This window comes from Wolffia australiana, chromosome 4, assembly GCF_029677425.1.
Source record: "Wolffia australiana isolate 7733 chromosome 4, ASM2967742v1".
Classification (NCBI taxonomy): Eukaryota; Viridiplantae; Streptophyta; class Magnoliopsida; order Alismatales; family Araceae; genus Wolffia; species Wolffia australiana.
In genome coordinates, this window is record NC_135838.1 from 21,319,319 (window position 1) to 21,341,430 (window position 22,112).

Here is a 22,112-nt window from a genome sequence, read left to right on the forward strand (position 1 = left end):
TGCAATGGCGAGAATAGAGAGATGAGAGAAGAGAGTAAAATGAGAGTGAAGGTATGATGATAAATCCTAATTACGGTGACTATGGTGTCGGGGAAGAGACAACATAAGGCGAAGACACTTACGTTAGATCCTCACGTTCCGCCATGATCATGGCAATTTACGAGTGCCAGTAAGCTCCCTCACTTCTCCAATGCTTCTCCCTACACAATCACGACACCAAAAACAGACTTGATGGATCTCAAAACTCAATATCTTTCAATCAGCCCACACAAGTAGGAAGCACGTTCAAGATTAAATTTACAGTGGTCCAAGCCTCTATTTATACATCAGAGAGTATGGATGGAAATAGGAAGGGAAGATGAAGCAGTGCTGAAGATTTTAGCTCAATCAAATTTGTAGATTGAAAGTTATAACCGTTTGAAGTTGAATAAATCTTAGCCCTTGAAATTTTCTCTCCTCATCATCTTCATCGTTTTTCATGCCCATTGAGAAGTCAAAGTACTCCACATTCTGTGTTTTTTGTATTCCATGTGTGGCACATCCTATTCCATGCCACGTGCACCTAGGAGAAAGAAGAGGACAAAAAAATAAAGAGAAAAAAGACTTAAAAGAGTTGCTTTTCGAGACTGACGTGGCGGCGCGTCAGCGTGCGCCACATCATCCTCTCTCTCTTCTATTCTTCTTTTCTTTCCCTTTTGTTTTAAACATGTGGAAATGAACGTGCCACGTCAGCCTACGCCAAGTTTATGATTGCCTAGTTTATGATTGACTAATGCCAATCATGTACTCAACAAATGATCGGCTGGCACCAATCATTATAGAATGCCCTGATTCATTGGCATTTGACTCGGCGGCGCGAAACAAATAAATTTAGAAAACTTTAAAAATTCATAATAAATAAAATAAAAGCCTGAAAAATATGTATAAATATATACATTTTGACTTCGAAAATCATATCTTTCTAAATTTAAAGTCAAAAAATGGCAAAAACTCATATTCTGTCTCAAAAATTATATTCTCTTAGAATCTATTGTCAGAAAATTCCCCAAAAATACACTAAAAATGTATAAAATTCTGAAATTCATTATGTAAATAGTTTTAATCATTTTACGCTTGATAACATGCAAAGATATGTAATTTAATGCAGGTAAACATGTAAATTTGCTCATATAAGGTACTAAAAATACATGTTATCGTATACCCTAAGTCATCCTTGGAGCATCAAGTAGATGATGCAGTATACTTACAATGTTTACAGACTTGTTCGATGATTGAGTTGAAACATACTCCATATATTTTAGAGTGTGAGGTATGGCATAGGACCTTATAAGTTGGATACTTGATCTATTGATTGAGTTTAATACATCCATCATTAATTATTTTATAGGATGATATAATTAGCTAATATAGAAGGCCAATAAAGGTTATTGGGTCATTGAAGTTGCTACACACAAATGGTGTCTTTGGTTTTTATGAAAAATCCAAAAAGGTATAATTAAATTTTTGGGGATTTTTTGAAAATAGCCCTTCAGTATACTAAGAGAAGGCCTTGAGAAAAATTCACACATGCCAGATTTTTTTAAGCCCCTTTCTATTTTTCTTCCTCCTCTTTGGCAATTTGCCATTCACGATGCAATGATAGTGGTGCATAGATGACAGTGGAGTGTGAATGAGGCTCGTTAAAGAGGAGGAGATTCAACATGTTGGATTATGATTTGATCAGGATCAAGGCCATAGAACCATAGAATTCACTCGAGGAAGAAGATGCATTAAATACCTGTCTGAGGTAGTAGAGATATTAGAGAAGGTTTTATCTAATTATATATGTTACACATTATAAATAAAAAAGGATATATTAGGATTTGGTGGATAATCGTACCTTGAGTTATTTGGAGTTCTTTGTGTAGATGAAGGATAATATATTAATGGTAATTTATGATGGCAATGTTCCGATGAGAGAAATAAATTTAACCCGTGTCTTCTAGAGCATGAGATTATCTTGGTAGTACAAGGGCTAGAAATGAAATATATGGATTTGGTTAAATCCTTCCTTAATTATGTATTCTATATTTAAGGTTAATTAATAAGGTTTAGCAGAAAGGATATTGGGCCATTAAAGTAATTAACTAGCCTAATACATGGGATTAGAGGGTAACATACATGGGATTAAATTTATAGCCTGATACACTGGCGGGATATAATTACGTAATAATCCTGAAATAAGTATAAATATGTTGACCATTGAGATTTTAGTCCATTTATGTTGGATTCACATGTTTTCCGTACAAAACCCAATGAAGCCATACAAAACCCAGAATTTTATTCCTGAACATATGAAATTGATTGGTACATCCTTTGTTTATGTTTTATCTCTTCCTCCTATTTTTTTCAGCTCCTGAAAAAAGTAATGTTGCATCTTAACATCAATCTCTTCCAACTGGCTTCATTTTTCATGCATAACACCATCCTACATTTATTTTCTATTTGATGCCTCAACTGAATAAATCTCTCAACAGCCAGCCAATCTCTGGCTTGACCTCAAAAGGTCAAATGTCATAAAGGAACAGATGAGAACAAAAGTGTCTTTAAACAAAATATGAACTCATGAAACAGATAATAATTTTTTACTCAGTATCATGGGTAGCCTGAAAATATAGCTGAATTCATGTTTATACGCCAATTAAAACATATTGAGGGTTGTACAATAGACTTTGATGCATGTATGAAATGAAGACAGTCACATATGACTGTTGTCGCATATTCAGCCCCGAGTTATCCTCTACTTAAATTATATTATCTCTCCCTTTAATACTTAGTTAAAATACCTAATTATACTGTTCTTATTCTCTTGATCTTATTGCTCCCACATCTGTCACACTCTACTTTGAAGGTAGGAATAAAAAGAAAAAAAAATATTGACACATTTTATGTGGATAATGATGTAATCATAGCACAGCTATGGAAGTAAGAGCAAGTGAAGGAAGCCTTGATGAATACAATTTATGGACTCCCATGACTGTATTATTAAAAAGACATCATCCATGAAGAGATATTGGCATGATCATGGAGTAGGCCAGCATATGTGAATCATGGACTCTCAAAGATCAATAGAGTGAAAACTTACACACACAAAATACGAAAGCAACAATAGATACCCAGATCCATCTTGGAATCTCAAAAATGCGGTATACGGACTTAAGGATTCTTAAATCCTTAAATGAGTAGTTTGCATGAACTCTTATCAGGATATAGACATCTGGATGAAAATGAAGCTGATATTTTTGAGATAAATCGGGTCATGTAACTCCCTTTGTTGTAAACAAGTATTTTTTATTTATCATAATTTCTCAGGGCGACAACTTAATACTAGAGGCCTACGTACTGAGTTCAACAATATTTTGCTAATTTTATATTATCTAATAGGTCATAAATGCATCATATAAAATACGAGGCAGTCTTAGCTAACTGTGCTGTGGATTACATACAGTGAATTGACCAAATAGGGGGTTGTAAGCCATTAAAAAATCAGTTTTTTTAAAGACAGTTGGATTCAGATGTCCCCTTTCATCACCCTTTTAAAATTAGCACTCTCATGAAATCCATCTTAACCTTTATTTTTCTTTCTAGGTTTCTTGTTTATAGGTGTTGAGCTCCATCGATTAGGGGCCCACTACAACTGACCCAGGACCAGAGGCCCATATCACGACACATAAATTTTGGTGTCCCTCCTAGGATTACAGGCAGTACATCTCATTTTTCTCACAACATTGACGGCGAATGTCATCCTGCCCATAAATTGTTGGGCTGTAGTAACTTCATTATTTTGCAAAAGAGAAACAGAGGATTCCTTTGCCAGCAATATTATTTGCAGTCGGATGGTAATATGCGGCTAATATCCAAGGATCTCAGATTTTATTGTGCCTGCTCCATTCTGAGTAGGTAAAGTTTATCTTTTGTTTCTTTTAATATCCTTATTCTCAGTCCAATCTCACTGGCAAATCCGGAAAACGAACATTTACACCAGCAATGAAAGGGAGTAACGATTGAACAGTAGCCGTCGAGCTAAGCGTGACTCAGTATAAGAACTACCGCCATTGAAGATAATATGGCAGGGCTCAGCCTCCGGCTAAAGTCCATTAAGGGAACTCCTGGAGTTTCACAAGATGCGGAACCCTTCATTCATGGCCACCAAATGCCACAAGTGTTGGAGTTGAAAGTGCTCGGTCATCTTCATAGCATCCGAGTGCATGAAATAAAGCCACTCAGCGAGACTGGCGGCGACTTGATGTGCCATAAAGGCCATCTCGCCAACGCCTGGGCCCCCCTACTGAGCATAAGTTATTCCTTTACTACTCTTGCACCAGTCATTTTTCAGGAACAGGTTAACATATAGTATCACATCTAACCTTAAAAGTCAGAGTGCTTAAATCACGGTAAATTCTTGATGGAGGCATGAACGGCAGTCTTGCCCTCGATCTACTGCAGTTGATGAACCGGTGGAGGCCACAGCCTAGCCTTTCACACTGAGGGAAATAATACAGCTACTGTAATAATAAAGCTCGTCACCCCTCCCTCCCTCCATCCGAGTCCGGTGGAGGACAATGATGGCTTTGAAAACGCCTCGTCGCCTCCATAAAGCTGTTGGGTGAATAAAGCTCCAGCCGAACACTCGCCACCCCTCCCTCCCTCCTTTCTACTTCCCCTCCCAAATAGAGAGAAAAAAAGGAAAGGGAGGGCGAGGGAGTGAGCTATTGAGACTCTGAGAGAGAGAGAGAGAGACATAGAGAGAAAGAGGGAGGGGAGGCATTGGGAGAGATAGAGGAGAGAGACATAGAGAGAAAGAGGGAGGGGAGGCATTGGGAGAGATAGAGGAGAGAGACATAGAGAGAGAGAGAGTGAGAGAGAGATGAGGTGTGGAAGAAGTATTGCTGCTGTAGTACATGGGTTGATGATGGCGCTGCTCTGCGGAGGGCAGAACTACCCGATTGACTACTTAATCTCCCACAACGCCGCGAGGGCTGAGGTGGGCGTGGGCCCTTTGTTCTGGAATCCAGGCTTGGAGGCTTACGCCTTCGGCTACTCGTTGATACGTTCCATCGACTGCGCACTTATCCATTCGAGAGGGCCTTACGGCGAAAACATCTACATCGGCCATGGGCAGGGAGCCTCGGCTGGGATCGACGCTGTAAGGTGCTCATTTATTAAATTTTTAATTTTTTATCTATGAATTTCTTTTTTTATTTTTCAATCGTTTTTAAGGTGGTGGTATAACGAGAAGCCATTGTATGACTACGCCACCAACGAGTGCATTGGCGACACGGACTGCCTCCATTATACGCAGATGGTGTGGCGCGGCTCCGTGTTCATGGGATGCGCCCGTGTCCGATGCAGAGATGGGATAAACTACTTCGTCTCCTGCAACTACTACCCTCGGGGTAATATCGAGGGCGAGAGGCCATTTTGAGAGAACCCTTCTCCTTTCCTTAGGCTTTTTAGTCAAGCACGAGGATTAAGACCGGCGCGGCCATTTAACCTGCCGGTCTCTTAATCCTTCAAGAGTCGTCGGAGCTAAGGCGTAGTCCGCTCTTACGTTCTGTTTAATATTGTCTTCCAGAGAGATTTAGATTTAAAATATTAGCCCATATTGTGATGGGATATTTATATAAACTTGATATGTTTTTCAAATATCCCCAGTGGGTCTGGACTATTTAAACCATCGGATCGACGCGCAACCATAAAGTCAACGACATCGCCCTCAGATTGAAGTAATATTAAACATATGCTCATGGTATTATCCACCTTGACATAAACCCGGACTCAGATCTTGAAACTCGCCAGCTATCCTCTGCCATATGACGTCCAAAGATCTAGTTTCTTATTTCTGAGAAATAATTCAGCAAACCCGAGGGAAATGAAGAAAACAAAACTGGGTATTCGGTATCTTACAGTAAACAGGGCAGCACCCCATCCCCAGAAGGGATGGTCAGATTGGATGTCTAACAGTAAACAGGGGAGCACCGGATCACTGTGTTCACTATGCCCGTTTTATGGCGTTAAATTGAATGAATTCCAGGGCAAGGGGCTTGGAGCCGTCGGAAATTATCTTATTCGGGGCGAATTCTTGTACTGCACGGCGTTACCATGCCTAAATTCTCCCCTGGGATCGGAAGTGGAACAATCTTGGCACGCGCCGGAAGAAACGAACAACTATGAAAGTGAAGATTAACACGAAAACTAGAGGACGATAAAGCCGATTGGAGTGATTTCGGAGGGTACACCACGACTTCGATTAAACGATGGTACAAAACGATGGACTTGGATCGGCTGCTCCTCCATCGACCCTGGCGGCGCTTGAATTCGACTCGTCGCCGATTTTAACGCCCGGCCAATCGCGACAGAGGCAATGCTGGCCCTGCGGCACCTGCGCGTATACAGACGCGACGTGGCGGCCACATCCCGCCCAAGTGTTCTTTCCGCACGACCTGCACTTCACGGCGTAGCACATCTTCGATCTAAGCTTGAACGTTCTTCTTCGTCGGGTTCTTTGAGTAGCGGCTTCCGATACCCTTCTGGTCTCCGGGAGTCGAGCTTATAAACGGGGCAAGCAGTTTCCGCGGTCGGCAAGATTAACACGGTCTCTTGACGGCTAAAAGTGAAGAACCGAACCCAGGGAACGAGTAAGCGGTTTTCTGGCGGTACAGCGTCCATTACGTAAATAGTGACGCATGCCTCTCTTGAAAGAATAGTCGTCGGCTCGTTGCCACTAACAGCGAGCGTTCAAACCGCGGATAATTGCCGACTCCAATGGCACCGCGTTGCCAAAGTTTCAGATGAAAATAGTCAAACGATACCACCAAAAGATCAATGGGGAACCAGGAGAATCTGGATTGAAAGATTCTGCTATCTATCCTTCGTAGAAAAAAGGTTCAAGAACAAAATTTATGAACTGTTCGAAAGTCCTTTCGAAAAAATGAATATGGGAATGATTTAACTGATATTTAGTCAACATCGTGGTGAGAAAGCTTTCATCCTTTCAGATCAATTATAGCCCGGGCTTGAATGTGGCAGTTATGGACTAGTATTCATAATCTCTTCTCAAGTGATTTAAGGGACTATGGATTAGAATTATTGCACAGGTATCGAATGATTATTTTGCTTTTTGATATGGTTCGCGGACATTGACGACCAGTTATCCGTTCCGTCCCATTTCTTTTCATCGTCTTCCTTGACCTGGAGACGGTGACGTTACATATATCATTATAATATAAAAAAAGCTCCAGGAGTTATAGAGTAGCTCCTTTCTACCTTATGTACTGATCCATAGGATACTGGATGAGACTGTTTTGCACGAAAATGAATTGATCATTGTGGCTCTCATTGGGATTTGTGACGCATAAGGATCAGTTAGTGTTCGCCCATCCCGATACCGGGACGGGACTGATGCTGTATCAGATACGGGAAAAGCAGTTTTCGGTGTCCGTTCATTCCGATATCCCAATATTGGATATTGGCATCGGATATCGTTTGCTACAAAGCCAATATCCGTCTCGATGTAGAGATTCAACACAAATATATTTTACAAAAATATATTTGTTTCATTATTAAAGAGAGATTAGGCGAATCAACCTGCAGTAGAGGATACTTTACAAAAAAAAAGATATTTTATTCTTCATCTCTGGGCCTCAATAGTGATGATTTGGACATTGATGATTTGGTCTGAAGGGAGACGGAAAGCGCGGACGAGAACGAGATGACTGTGGATGCCGAAGTCCCTCCCTCCTTCTCTCCCTCCCTCCCTCCCTCTCTCTCTCTCTCTCTCTCTCTCCCTCTCTTCTTCTCTCCCTCTCCCTCTCTCTCTCTCTCTCTCTCTCTCTCTCTCTCTCTCTCCCTCTCTTCTTCTCTCCCTCTCCCTCTCTCTCTCTCTTCTTCTCTCCCTTTCCCTCTCTCTCCCTCTCTCTCTCTCGCTCTCTTCTTCTCTTCCTCTCCCTCTCTCTCTCGCTCTCTTCTTCTCTCCCTCTCCCTCTCTCTCTCGCTCTCTTCTTCTCTCCCTCTCCCTCTCTCTCTCGCTCTCTTCCTCTCTCCCTCTCCCTCTCTCTCTCTTCTTCTCTCCCTCTCCCTCTCTCCCTCTCTTCCTCTCTCTCTCGCTCCCTCCTTCTTTCCCTCTCCCTCTCTTCTTTTCTCTCTCCCTCCCTCCCCCTCTCTCTCTCTCTCGCTCTCTATTTCTCTCCCTCTCTCCCTCTCTCTCTCTCTCGCTCTCTCCTTTTTTCCCTCTACTCTCTCTCTCCCTATTCTTTTCCTTCTCTCCCCTCTCCATCCCTCTTCTTTTCCTTCTCTCCTCTCTCTCGCTCTCTCCTTCTTCCTCTCTCCCTCTCCCTCTCTCTCTTTTCTTCTCTCCCTCTCTCCGTCTCTCTCTCTGTCCTTCTTTCCCACTCTCTCTCTCCCCCTCTTCTTTTCCTTCTCTCCCTCTCTCCCTCCCTCTTCGTTTCCTCTCTTCTCTCTCGCTCTCTCCCTCTCTCCCTCTCTTTCTCTGTCGCTCTCTCCTTCTTTCCCTCTCCCTCTCTCTCTCCCCCTCTCCTTTTCCTTCTCTCCCTCTCTCCCCCCCTCTTCTTTTCCTTCTCTCCTCTCTCCTTCTCTGTCCTCATCTTCATTTCATTCCCGCCCTCTCTCTCCCCCTTATCATCTCCTTCTCTCCTCCTCTCCCTTTCTCTCTGTCCCTCTCTCTCTCTCTCCCTCTTCATCTCCTTGTCTCTCACTTTCTCTCCCCCCCCTTTTCATCTCCTTCTCACCTTCTCTCCCTCTCTCTCTATCTTTCGCTCTCTCTCTCCCCCTCTTTATCTCCTTATCTACCTCTCTCTCTCTCTCTCTCTCTCTCCCTTTTCCTCTTCTTCCCTCACGCGCTCTCTCTCTCTCCCTCCCTCTTCCTCTCCTCTCCCCCTCCTCCTCTCCGCTCTCCCTCTTCCTCCCTCTCTCTCTCCCTCTCTCTCTCTCCCTCTTCCTCTTCCTCTCCTTCTCTCTCTCTCTCCCCCACTCTTCTTTCCTTCTCTCTCTCTCTCTCCCCCACTCTTCTTTCCTTCTCTCTCTCTCTCTCCCTCTTCCTCTCCTTCTCTCACTCTCTCTCCCCACTTCCTCTCCATCTCTCTCTCTCTCTCTTTCTCACTCTCTTTCTCTCCATCTTCCTCTCTCTCTCTGTCTCTCTCTTACTCTCTCTCCCCACTTCCTCTCCTTCTCTCTCTCTCTTTCTCACTCTCTTTCTCTCCATCTTCCTCTCTCTCCCTGTCTCTCTCTTACTCTCTCTTAACTCCCTCTTCCTCTCCTTCTCTCCTTCTCTCTCCCCCACTCTTCTTTCCTTCTCTCTCACTCTCTTTCTCTCCATCTTCCTCTCTCTCCCTGTCTCTCTCTTGCACTCTCTTAACTCCCTCTTCCTCTCCTTCTCTCCCTCTCTCTCCCGCTGTTCCTGTCATTTTTTCCTTTCCCCCTCTTTCTCTTGCTCTCTCTCTACTTATTCTCCTTCTCTCCCTCTCTCTGTCTTTCTGCCTCTTCCTCCCCTTCTCACTTGCTCTCTCTCCCTCTCTCTATCTCTACCTCTTCCTCTCCTTATCTTGTGCTCTCTCTCCCTGCCTCTCTTTCTACCTCTTCCTCTCCTTCTCTCCCGCTCTCTCTCCCTCTCTCTCTTTCTACCTCTTCCTCTCCTTCTAACCCTCTTTCTCTCTTTATACCTCTTCCTTAGCTTCTCTCCCACTCTCTCTGCCTCTTCACATGTTCACAGGTGGCGACGGCTGCTAGGACTGCAGTGGCAACAAAGGGGGGAGAAAGAGAGACAGATAGAGAGAGATATAAATAGAGAGAAACTAAGAGAGAGTTAGAGCGAGAGAATGAGAACCACAGAGAGAATGAGACTATAGTTCACGATCGTCTAGGATAGCCACGAAGGACAGGACGGGACAAAGATTGTCTCATCCTTCATCCCAATTTTAGAAGTTCGTCCAAATCATCCCATCCAGAGTTCGTCCCCTCCCAAATATTTTAGTCCACATCCCGCCCCGTCCGAATTCCAGGACGAAGTAGTGTGTACGCCGATCATGCGTTAACATTAGGCCACTCGAAATCTGACATGTGGCACAACACGTTGAATTCTAATTGGAACTCTCAGGCGGATACTTAACTTACACAGGATTTAAAAACCGTCATGTCTGCCGTCCAAGGTAGTGAATATCCGTCTGATATCCGTTCAACAACCGATATCTAATATCCAGAGAAAATCAGGAAGGTTTCTGATACTGGATACCGGATATCGAACGGATACTGACACTCATGTTTAGAACAGATATCAGGATGGATATCGAACTGTGCAGGACAAGGCAGATCTCTAATCCGGTATTTGGATACCAGAATTCGGTATCCGCATACCAGAATCCAGTATCCAGATACTGGAATCTGATATCCGGATATTGATAAACGGTAAAAAATCAATATTGATTATGATTTCAGATGATTCACGTAAAAAATGCCCAAATGTTTTTAAATATATTAATACATCGTTTAATATTTTGTTCTCTTCCATATGGGATGATAGGATTCAGAGCTTAATATTCAACGAGGTAATAAAATACTTAGAAAATGAGGTTTCTGAGGGGTATATATTGAACGAGTTAATAATATATTTAATTTATATTGAATATATATATACTATATTATTACCTTGTTCAATATATACACCTCAGAATTTTCGTTTTCTTCCATATGGGATACTAGGATTCGGAGTTTAAACTCCGAATCCTAGTATCCCATATGGAAGAAAACGAAAATTCTGAGGTGCATATATTAAACGAGGTAATAAAATACTTTGAAAGCTCTCTTCTTACCTGCTGGACAACATATTTCCTTTCCAAACCGTTGCACGATGACAGCTACAATGAATAAAATGTATTTTTACAACCATTTATGTTAGATATCAAAATCCGATATCCAACTCCCGATATCATCATCCTTCCCAATAGACTGACGTGGATAATGACATCAAGACAGATAACTAGGGTTTGGAAGAAAAGTTTTGTTCATTTGCGAACATGTGAATGAACAAACAGGAACACGAACGCGAACGTCCTAAATCAGACACGAACTTGTTCACACGCGAACATACAAACTGTTTGTGAACATGTAGCTTCCCAAGGCACCTTGGACAAGTGTCCATATTCCCGCCAGGTGACCAGTTCCCCCCACCACCCCCCCTTTGGCACTCCCCCCCCCCTCGCCAGCGACTTCGTCTCTGTCAGTCTTCCTCTCTAGCGCCTCCCTCCTTAGAGGTCTTCCTCTCCGGTGGCTCCCTCTCTGGTATTCTCCCTCTCTACCAGTTTTCCTCTACGTCTCCTCCCATGTGGTCTTCATCTCCATGGGTCTTCCTCTCCCTCTCCCTCCCCAGCGGTCTTCCTCTCCGGTGGCTCCCTCTCCGGCAGTCTCCCTCTTCGCTATTCTTCATCTGTCTTCTCTCCTGCATCATCCCCAACTCCTCCCTCTCCCTTCTCCCCTTCTACCTCCTCCGTCAGACCCCCGCCTGCCCCTTCTCCCTCTCCCTCCAGCACCTCTTCTATCCCTGCTTTGTCCCCAACTCCTCCCTCTCCCCTCTCTTCTTCTCCCTCCCCAGTTAAACCGCCACCTGCAAATTCTCCCTCTCCCTCAAGTTCCCTTCTCTCCCTACTTCGTCCCCAACTCCTCCCTCTCCCTTCTTCCCTTCTCCCTCCCCCGTTAGACCGCCACCTGCAACTCCGACAACTCTGGCTGCATCGTTCCCAACTCCCGCAAGGCATCCCCTCCATCTCTCATTCTGTCTTTCCTGCCTCCGGCAAGCTTCTATTGGCAACTCATCGTCTACAATCACACCCTTTGGCAAGACATCCTGTCCGACTAGCTACAATACGGAACAAGATTGCGGACATGTTTTGCTTCTAATTTATGTATTTCTTTGTTTTGCTATGTGTTCGTTGTTTTGATTATAGTGCATAATCCAAATGAAATGCTCAGTTATTTATTGGTAGACTGTAACAAATGGTCATATGAAGTAACATCTACATGTTTGATCTTTCAATTGCTTGCATGTAACGAATGATCATATCTGGATATGTTTATATATATCAATGTATGTATCTATGACTAGTTGCATAGTGCTAATGAGAAGTGATACAACACATGATCGTTGCATTCTTCTTAATTCTTAAAGGAGACTTCTTGGAAAGGTTTATTCTCTATGAGCACTGAAGAAGCTCAAACGAGAATAAATTCAGATCAGATGGATAAAAATGTTGAAATGGCACAAGACCGTACCTGCAACCGATAGACATGCATGACTACTCCGGTAACCTCTCGAAGAAAGCATCGTGGCCCAGAACTGGAGGCCATGCAGTATTTTGAAGAGTTCGACCCAAACCAGTATGAATGTATCGTGTGCAAGAAGAACAACACTCCAAGATTTACAACTATTGAGGGAAACAAAGACGGGACGACAACTATGTTTTGGAGGCACTTGTATAAGTGCGATAAGGAGCTGCATGATCGGCTGAAAGGTAAACAAGTCCCAAGGTCAAAGGAGGAGCCAAGTTCTATTGGTCAACGATCTATTGGTGGAATGTTGGGTTCACGAATAGGGTAGACTACCTTCTTACTAGGTATCATATTTGGTGGCGCAGCACAGTCCGAGACCGCAGGACCGCCGCTCAAGGAGCCGGCATCGTCATCGACCTCGCCACCAATCCACGTCCAGCCTGCAAGGCAAGCCAAAGCGACGACACGCGCACCCGGGTTCAAATACCATGGGTAACGACGCACCATCTTCGGCTTCGTCTACCACTTTTGCTTTCTACATTTACGCTTTCTGTCGTATTTTCTTTTCATCGTGACAGCGTTGTAGCGATGGGAAGTTCCCGTATGAGGATACCTTCCCCTCTCGTCATCGGGTCCAAACCCCTCTTTTATCTTGATTTTCGTTTTGTAGCCTTAAGAGGGGCCCATCCACCACTCTACTATAAAGGGACGGGTGGGCGCCCTCCCAAGACTACTCTTTGATTTTTGTTGAAAAAGAATATAACGTCAGAAGTCGAAGAGTCACCTTGTTGAGGAAGAGGAGAAGGAAGAAGGAAGAAGAAGGACGAAGGAGAAGGAGGAAGAGGAAGGAGGAAGAGAAGGAAGGAGAGGAGAAGAAAGGAGTCGCCCGCCGAAGCCAACGCCACCACTCACCGCCACGAGTGCCGCCGCCGCCGACGCCTCCGCCGACTCTCGCCGCCCCATCCGCGCACACCGCCACCGCACGATCGCGCGTGCCGCCGCCAGCGCGACTGCGCGCCATAGCCGACCGCGCGCCCGTGCACATTGCCGCAAGCACGCCCGCACGCCCTGCGCCTGCCAACGCCGACGCCCGCGCGACGCCGCTCGCGCCTCTACCCGCACGCCCACGCATGTCACCGCTCGCGCGCTTCTGCACGCCTTCACTCCGCGCACTCGCGAACGCCGTCGCACCGCCTGCCCCCCCCGCACCGTCGCACCACGGGCCCGCGCACTCGCAACCACATCGCGCGCCCGCGCGCGCCACTGCCTGCACGCCATGCGCCCGCTGCTCGCGCGCCACTGCCTGCACGCCATGCGCCCGCTGCTCGCGCGCCCGTACGAGCCTTGGCGTCGCGCGCCCATGCCGCACCGCACGTGCCGCCCACGCCGCCGCATCGCCACGCGCCGCCGCACCGCCCGAGCCGCCCGTCGTGCATCTACACCGTGCTGCAGACCGGTGCCACCACGTCGCTTGCCCTTGGAGCCTCCTCTCCACCGGCCCGCCCACGCCGTCGTGCTGACGCCGCCTTCCGTTACAATCCTCCAGTGGTTGCCGAAATAGCTGTCGCCGGAAGCAACGAAGGCACCCCTCCTATCTGCCCTTTCGTCTCTTATCTTTTTCAGTATAATTTCGAGTTGTCTCCACCGCGCTCAGGTTAGACGTAGGTGAGAGGGGCAGATTGAGAAAACGACGAAGAATTACTCGAGAGTCTTACCTGTCTGGTACGAGTCGGGTTCGCCCGTCGCGTGTGAGCATCTTAGCGGGATATTCCCGTTCGGCCACATAGTCGTCCTTGACCCCTCGGACGAGGTTTGAGAAGTCTGGACTATCCTTCCCTAGGCGACCCCGTTGAATCCCGGGAACGGCACGCCCCGCAAGTCGGCACTTGCACGTGCAACATCTAGGATTGTCGCATTCCGTCATATTTCATATCTGTTTATCCGCATTATCGGACGACGCTCACCTCCGTGGTCCGATAGAGTTACACTATCGATACCGAGTTGCTACCCTCGGTGACGACCGGATGACGCCTAGACGACGTCTGGCATCAGTATTTGAGAGAACAAAAGAGATTCTCACCAGATTTATATGTCTCACTCACAAAGCGTGGACCATCGTTGATGACAAAAGTTTCGGAGCGGTATTGCTTTATTGTGCACAACATAAGATTAGAATACCATGCTCGAAGACCATTCATGAATACGTGAAAGCCTTCTTTGGACAAGAGAAGCAAAAGCTGATACATTCACTATCAAATGTCAGAAGTGTTTGTCTAATAGTAGATGCATGGACAAGGGAAAATATAATTCCCTTATTTGGAACCACTATGCATTGGGTCACATATGAATGGAGACTTGAAGGACGTGTCTTGGAGGTAATGAAAATTGATGGACAGACCACATAGTTGGAGTTACCTCACCCAACTTCTCCTAGAGGTGTTGGTCGACTTTGGCCGAGGGAGAAAAGTAATCGCTATTACGACGTACAACACAAGTAATAATAGATCGATGATTACATCATTGACAAATGCAGTAAGAAAAGTGAACTCCAACTTTGACCAAAATCGGTACATGCCTTGTATTGTGCATGTCATAAATCTTGCAGTGTAGGATGGGTTGAAGGTACTGGGAATTCCACCACCACTTACACCAGATGAGGCAATAGGGCTAATGGATTGAGAGTCTGAAGAAGCACGAAGGTGATGGGTTGGGCGATCTACCTCGTTCAGAGAGTTGGTTACACGAGTCTGTCAAATTGTAGCAGACATTCGTTCTTCAGATGATAGATGGAGGAGCTATGTCCAATGGTCTATGTTATTAAAGATGCCTAATAATAGAAAATTGGTGTTGGATGTGAAGATTAGATGGAACTCCACCCATAAAATATTACAGGTAGCATATCAAAAGAGAAAGGTGTTGTATAAGATGGTTATTTTTGAGCTGGATAGCACGTCAGAGAAAAACTTTGTGATTGATGACCAAGAGTGGCAAATGGTGGCACATTTGACTCAAATTTTAAAGCCTTTACGTGAAGCATCAGATATTGTTCGCAGCTCTAAAGGTGTGATGGCGACAACAGTTTTATTGTTGCTCCTAGTCCTTGATGAACACTTTTGTGAACAAATTGATGCCATAGACCAACGACGCCTTTTCCCAAATGGTGTTGTCCTCACAATGGAATAACAAGCCTCCATCTAAATCAATTGTTGAGCCGTGAGAGCAAAATTGTCCAAGTACAAGGCTCGCGTTCGGGGAAATACTGCTTTCTTGTTTGCATTAGTTGTAGACCCACATATTAAATTAGACTCCATTGCTCTAGAGGATCATGACACCTTGGTTGCATATATGAAAAGACTCCTGAACGACGTTAGTGAGGAGGAAGTCCCAAATTTAGGGATGACCACAACATGGGAGGTGACGAAGATAGTCAACAGAAATGTATGAATAATGATGAGGAAGCTGGGATGGATGATAACGGCATACAATCCATCAAGACGAGGCTTGCACAAGTGTTCCCATGACAAGAATATGTGACCCCATCAGTGGACTACGAGTTAGTTACCTAAAAATGTCCCATGTTTCGACTAAAGCTCTCTTATGGTGGCAAAGCAAGGGTTGCAAGAGATTACCTAAGCTATTTGTCTTGGCATGAGATTTTCTTCTTCTCCGCTTGCCATGGAATTTGCACGTATAAACGTTCAAGGCTTTCGGCGGAGAATATGTCAGTACTAATGACCCTAAAGTGTTTTTTGAGGCAACAACATTAAAAAAGCAACATAGTAGAGTCATTGCCTAAGATTGAAGAGGTCAAATTAGTTGAAGGGGATTATGATGAAGAAACTTTAAGGGAAGGATGGTAGCCTGAAATATCTACGTATATGTCATTTTTATCATGCATTTTTTTTCTTCGTAGTACAAGAATGAACACATTGATTATTTAATTTTCATTATCTTCCTAGGTACTGCAAGGGGGTAGGTGTTGAATAAATATCATCAAAAGGCATGTTAAAAAATTTGGTATACATGACATTTGGATGTCATTGGTTTAAAATAATCATTCTGAACATTTTATTACCGCCTTGGAAAATTATTTCTCTCTTACATTATATGTGAATTGTGGAAAAACAGGTACTAGGGATTTTGGTGCACCAAGTTTCTAAGGCTTGCCCAATAATGCTGGCCTCACTTAGACGGTGGAGGAAGTAGGAGCCCAACAAAGGCTCATACCATGATGGAGTGTATGACTTCTCCAATGGAGACTAGCAATGCAACCCCGAGACTCTACTGTTATCATTGTCAGCTCAGACTCTGAATCAGACGGTGATGACACCGTCAAAGCCATGAACGATGCCACGAGAGGAGATGTAGAGCCATTCTCCCCAGTCCAAAACATATTAATTGGGGTCAGTACCACACTCATCCTTACAGAGATCCTTTCTCTCATGCCACCAGACTTCACGTTTGAGCCCCAAAACCCCGCAAGACGTGGAAGAGAAGTAGTCAACACTCAATGGAATGACAACATATTTTGGGAGCGTCACAACTTCACTCCAGCAATGGTTGCTTCTGGCTAGCGTAATGTCAGTCGCGTCGCCTCTCCAGAACTTGTCAAATTAACCCATAGGGGTGACAACGAATGGCTCATCAAGTAATCCAATCTTTTTATGTTTTTGAAACTCTGTTGTCATAACAGGCCATTTATTTTTAAAGCATGGGGCTTTGAAATTTAGCCAATGAACACATGTTACATAGTTTTTACTCTAAGACTATTTTTACTGATTGAATCCTCAAGTATAGATTAATGCTTGTGGACTTTAGATTTAATTCTATGTCTACATATTACATAAATATTTTTCAAAAAAATTCCACCTATGTATTGCTTCCAAGAAAGATAACTCCACGGCATCTAGTGATTTCACATCTATTAATTATTTTCCTGAAATAATCATCTAGCTACTAATGCCAGCAAAAAATATCTACTGTTAAAAATGATAAACCATGCACAAGCTTAAAAAAATTTCAAACCTATTGATTATTTCCTTGAATTAGATTACAGACACTCAAGTTCAGCTACATTATAACTATTCCAATAATGAAATGTAATATTCAGTTCGACAACCAAATTTAAAGTGACAATGTTTTTTCAAATTCGGTGCATCGTTAACTTTGATCATCTAGCTTAAAATCTAATATTAAGATAGCCCACCATAATTAAAGGGACATTCAGTTACACCAAATTCTAAATGCACATTTAAATGCCTAGTTACTTTTGTCTTTTTCCATAAAAATTTGAGTTTCCAAATTCATATCTTTTTCGCGTTCATTCGCCAACGAACACGAAGGTGAACGTAATTTTCATTTTGTTCATTTGTCGATGAACGATGTTCGTTCGACGATGAACAATTAACTTCCCAACCCTACAGATAACGATATCGGATATTGGTACTATAGCAACTGATATCAGATATCATTATCCGATATTGAGATATCTGTAAAAATGAATATAAAAATGTGATTTCTGATTTCCAATTCAGCATCCGTCCCGATATTGTAATCCGATGTAAGTATCGAGACGGGTGAACACTAGTCCAAGGCCCGATCAGTTATTTCGTCTATGAATTAAAAAAGCTTCCTATCTAGATATTGGTGGACAAGTCTTCGTCACGTCATTTGTCCAAACTGTAAGACTGGATGATTTTTTCATCCACCAACAAAATTATCGTCCCGTCTGCATCCGTGAACTATAAAAGAGACACGGAGTAAGAGAGATCAAGAGAGTGAGGGATGTCATGGTGAGAAGGGCGGCTCTTATGGGAAGTACAAAGGGGTCAGTAGCAGGAGGAAGCATGCTTTAGACATACATTCATTAGAACTAGGGATGAAAAAAAAAAAATTCATTACTATGCAAATGTGCGAACAAACACATATGTAGAAAACCTTAGCAAACGGTTCACAAATAGGCTAACCATTCGCAAATAGTTGGCGGAATTTCTTTCACTTTTTTATTGTAGATGCCTCCCCATCATCCTTGTCGAAGATAGAGTCGTCGCAAAGGACCTGCGCCGAAGAGCAGATAAGCCTGTTCAAGAAGCTGCCTTGGTGGGAGTTGGAACATCCTTATTCTGGAAGAGGTTAGGATTCAGAAAGACTGCCACATTCAAATCATCTTGTTGTCATTTCAAAACCAGTTAAACCATGAAAAATAAATAAAATTTGTGCAAAAGACTGTCCCCCCATTCAATCACCGCCCTCCAACTCAAAAATTATCGTGAGGACTATGGGGTAGTAACTTCATCGACCTAGTCTCTTCTTGTGTTTGTTTCCCAAGCAAAAGATTATTTTCTTTCTTCCTGTGCCTCGCTTTCTCAACTTCTCAAGATACAACCTCATCAAGTGGATCATCTTGGACATGCATCGTATGTTCAAACGTCCACACCTTGAATGTTACACTCAATCTTCCACCTCTTCTAAAAGTCATTTATTTTTTGTTTCTTCATGATAGCGATTGATTTTTCAAACTTCCGTTGCCTTGAAACAGAAACACAAAAATTGAAAAGTCTTGCAAGACTTGCCAAAAAGACTAGTCAAACAGTAATTGAAATGTATTTCATAATGAAGTCCATTTTTAAACAAACATGAATGAAACAAACACGAACGTGAGCATAAATTGTCACATGTTCATTCTTCGAAGAACACTGTTCATACTATCACAAACAGCAAACTTCCCATCCATAATTTGAACTAAAAGATCATGAGGAAATAAATTGATAATGTGTCACATTATCAAAAAAAAATATAATGTATTAAATAGTGATATAAACTATCTCTCTATTATACAAGTGCTCTCTCTGTATATAACTATCTAAAACTCCATCTCTCTCTATAATTATATGTCTCTACCTCTCCCTCCCTATATATATACATGTTTATCAGTTTCTATGTCTGACTCTTGCTGGTGTCTATATGTACCTTCCTTTCAAGCTCTCTCTCGCTCTACACAAGTACCTATTTCTGAATCTATACCTCTCCTTATATCCAAATATATTTCTATATCCTTATTTGTGATTCATATGGCTATGGAATAACCAAAAAGGTAATTGAATTAGATTTTCATGATGTATATAGGAACCTACTAGTAGGTGCCATGATTGTAGGATAAGGTCACCTAGATCCTTGTATATTATCTGATGGGAATGGAATGGCTCCAGCAATCTATGGCTCCCTCTATGTCTCAAAGACCTGCAAGACCAGGTAAGCTGCTTGAAAGAAAGATGCTGGGAGCCCTAATGAGGTATCCTTTTATAGGGGATGACTTAAAGTCCCCTACTACATTAACTTAAATGTGCAATTTTCTGCCATGGAAAAGAAGATAATACCCTTGCATGAAGCTAGTCATCAAGGTCAACATCCAAAAATACCCAACTTGACCCACTTGAAGATAATATTTCAAGTGGATCACTTTTAAAAAAAGTTTATGCTTTTTTAAAACCTTAGTCACATCTATGAGGAATATCCTAAAGTCGCTTTAGTAGCTAAAAATAGAAACCTTAGTGCCACAGGTTATGTGCATGGATTATAAAGTTTTTTATTCCATGCAGGTTTAATTTGACATTCTACAAATATTTTGAATAACATTCCTATACATGCCAACCTACTCATTAGCATTATAAAAGGCATAGGTTAAATAAAACCAACAAAAAATATTTTGAGCCACGATAGAAGCACATTATAATTAATAACCCAACCAAAAATCTTAAAAAGTTTCCCACTCCTAACGTGCCACTTTTATTAATAGAATAAAGCTCTTCGTGATCAATTAGAGATACAAAACCTTCTTTAGGTTTACTAAGCTGCTCATGTACGACAACATCACTTGTGTTGGATTAAAATACCCAAAGTTCCATATTGGTCCTATTCAAAAGAAAAAGGTTAAAAATTCTATGAAGAATCAACAAAATGACAAAATATCTTATAGCTCCTTTTGTGAATAGAGTTATGCTCTAACTATTGTAGTACTTAAGAGTACAGACAATGATTTCATATGGTAAAGAATTGACCAACAAGATATATTTTGAAGAATGCTTTGACAACTGGAATTCCATGTTCTGTAAGTTTTACCCCAACATACACCACATAATTTCTTAAATTGGGATTCTCATGGCAGCAGCCGTTTAAGCAGAGTTCATGAGCAACTTGGATGAATGTGTAGCTCTTACACCTTCCCTGTGTACGTCTCTTGCTAAGGGAATAAAAATTATTTAACGAGAGTATATGATAACATGCATGCATATTATATATTTAAGTGCCGTTTATCATCAATGTAACCACAAGAGTGACTGAAGCCATTAATTATTTTATATGCTATCAATTATTTTAAAATATATTTTTCTTCATTCGTAAACAAGTTTCTTATTTTATATCATTATATCAAATCATTATGGCATTTTCCTCAAGCCATTATTGATTTTTAGACAGAGGAATTTTGCTTAATTTTATCAAATTTTCACTAGGAAGTGGTTCCTCTATGTAAGAATATATATTCCACATAAGGTTTCAGTTTATTTTAGGATTTATGGGATTGGTTGGATATGTGGATCAGGTCCTGAAGGGGACTAATCAATGCAGGTAAACATGATGCTAAAGATGAAAAGAAAGTCACAAAATGGGCTTAGAAGGTCATAGGCTTAAATTGGGTTGATGGTACAGTCTCATGTGGGCCTAATCTATTAAAGCAGATAAGTAGACTTAACTGAACCAAGTCAAAACACATTATTCTTAGATTGTGGATAAATGGCTCGGATGGAAATATATCTGGCCGAAAAGCCAATAACACATTCCATACCGTGTTAAATATCCACTAATACAAAAATCCTCAAATCATTAATATATGATATGAGTTTTTGACCTACAATTAGATCATATTATGAAGATTTCTAAGTCTTTAATCAATTGTTCAAAATATTCTTATTTGAAGGATACTCAAGAAGGACATCAAAGCATCAAGATAGGATACAATTATTTAGTCCCACTCGTATAATGAGTATGACAGGTCCTCTACCCGTTAGTCTAGAGACACTAAGGATTGATAGCAGGCACTCTTTAATAAAAATTATTCACTGAGCTGATTTGTATGGATCACCAAATGGTATCATACCAAACTGTCACATAGGTTGATTCACATCCCCGTTGTGTAAGTGGTCCTTAGAGTTGAGACATTAAAGACTTATTGTGGATGGACGGTTGTTGTTTGACTACACTTTCTGAATCATGAATCTTATTTTGTGTGGTCAAGATGGAATCATCCTCCCATGGTATAATTGGATACACCAAAAAGAAGTGAGAAAGTCCTTGGCCAAGGTAGAGGAATATCAGAAAATATATCTTTGACGATTTCCTAGAGCATTAATACTAACTTAGACGATCAATTAGAGTTAAATAATTATTGATGCTCTAAGTGATTAATGGACTACCCATAAACAATAACGGATGGCAAAAAGGCTCTATGAGTGAGATAACACACTCCTTTGTATATTTTAGAGAAAAAGGTGTTCCTTAGCACCCAGGGGCTGGAAACACATTCAACTGGTTGGGTTAAATCAATCCATAATTAATTATTCTACATGATGATACATATAAATGATTTAGAAGGTGAATAAATATTATTAGGACACTTGACTGATATATGAACCTAGAAGATCACAAGCAAATTGTAGGTTGGAGATCAAAAGATATACTTAAGGCTTAGAGTATTATGAAAATATCCAACTTAGTCTGAATAGGGAAAGGCCTTAAAAAAA

General features: G+C 42.2%; 1 protein-coding gene across 1 annotated transcript; it reads left to right on the plus strand.

The window, feature by feature from the left end:
• Positions 1–4,582: 4,582 nt before the first annotated feature.
• Positions 4,583–5,687, plus strand: LOC144702356 (pathogenesis-related protein PRB1-3-like). The gene is made up of 2 exons (XM_078574370.1): positions 4,583–5,190; positions 5,260–5,687. The coding sequence occupies exons 1-2, from the start codon at positions 4,907–4,909 to the stop codon at positions 5,462–5,464; spliced, it is 489 nt and encodes a 162-aa protein (XP_078430496.1). The 5' UTR covers positions 4,583–4,906; the 3' UTR covers positions 5,465–5,687.
• Positions 5,688–22,112: the final 16,425 nt, after the last annotated feature.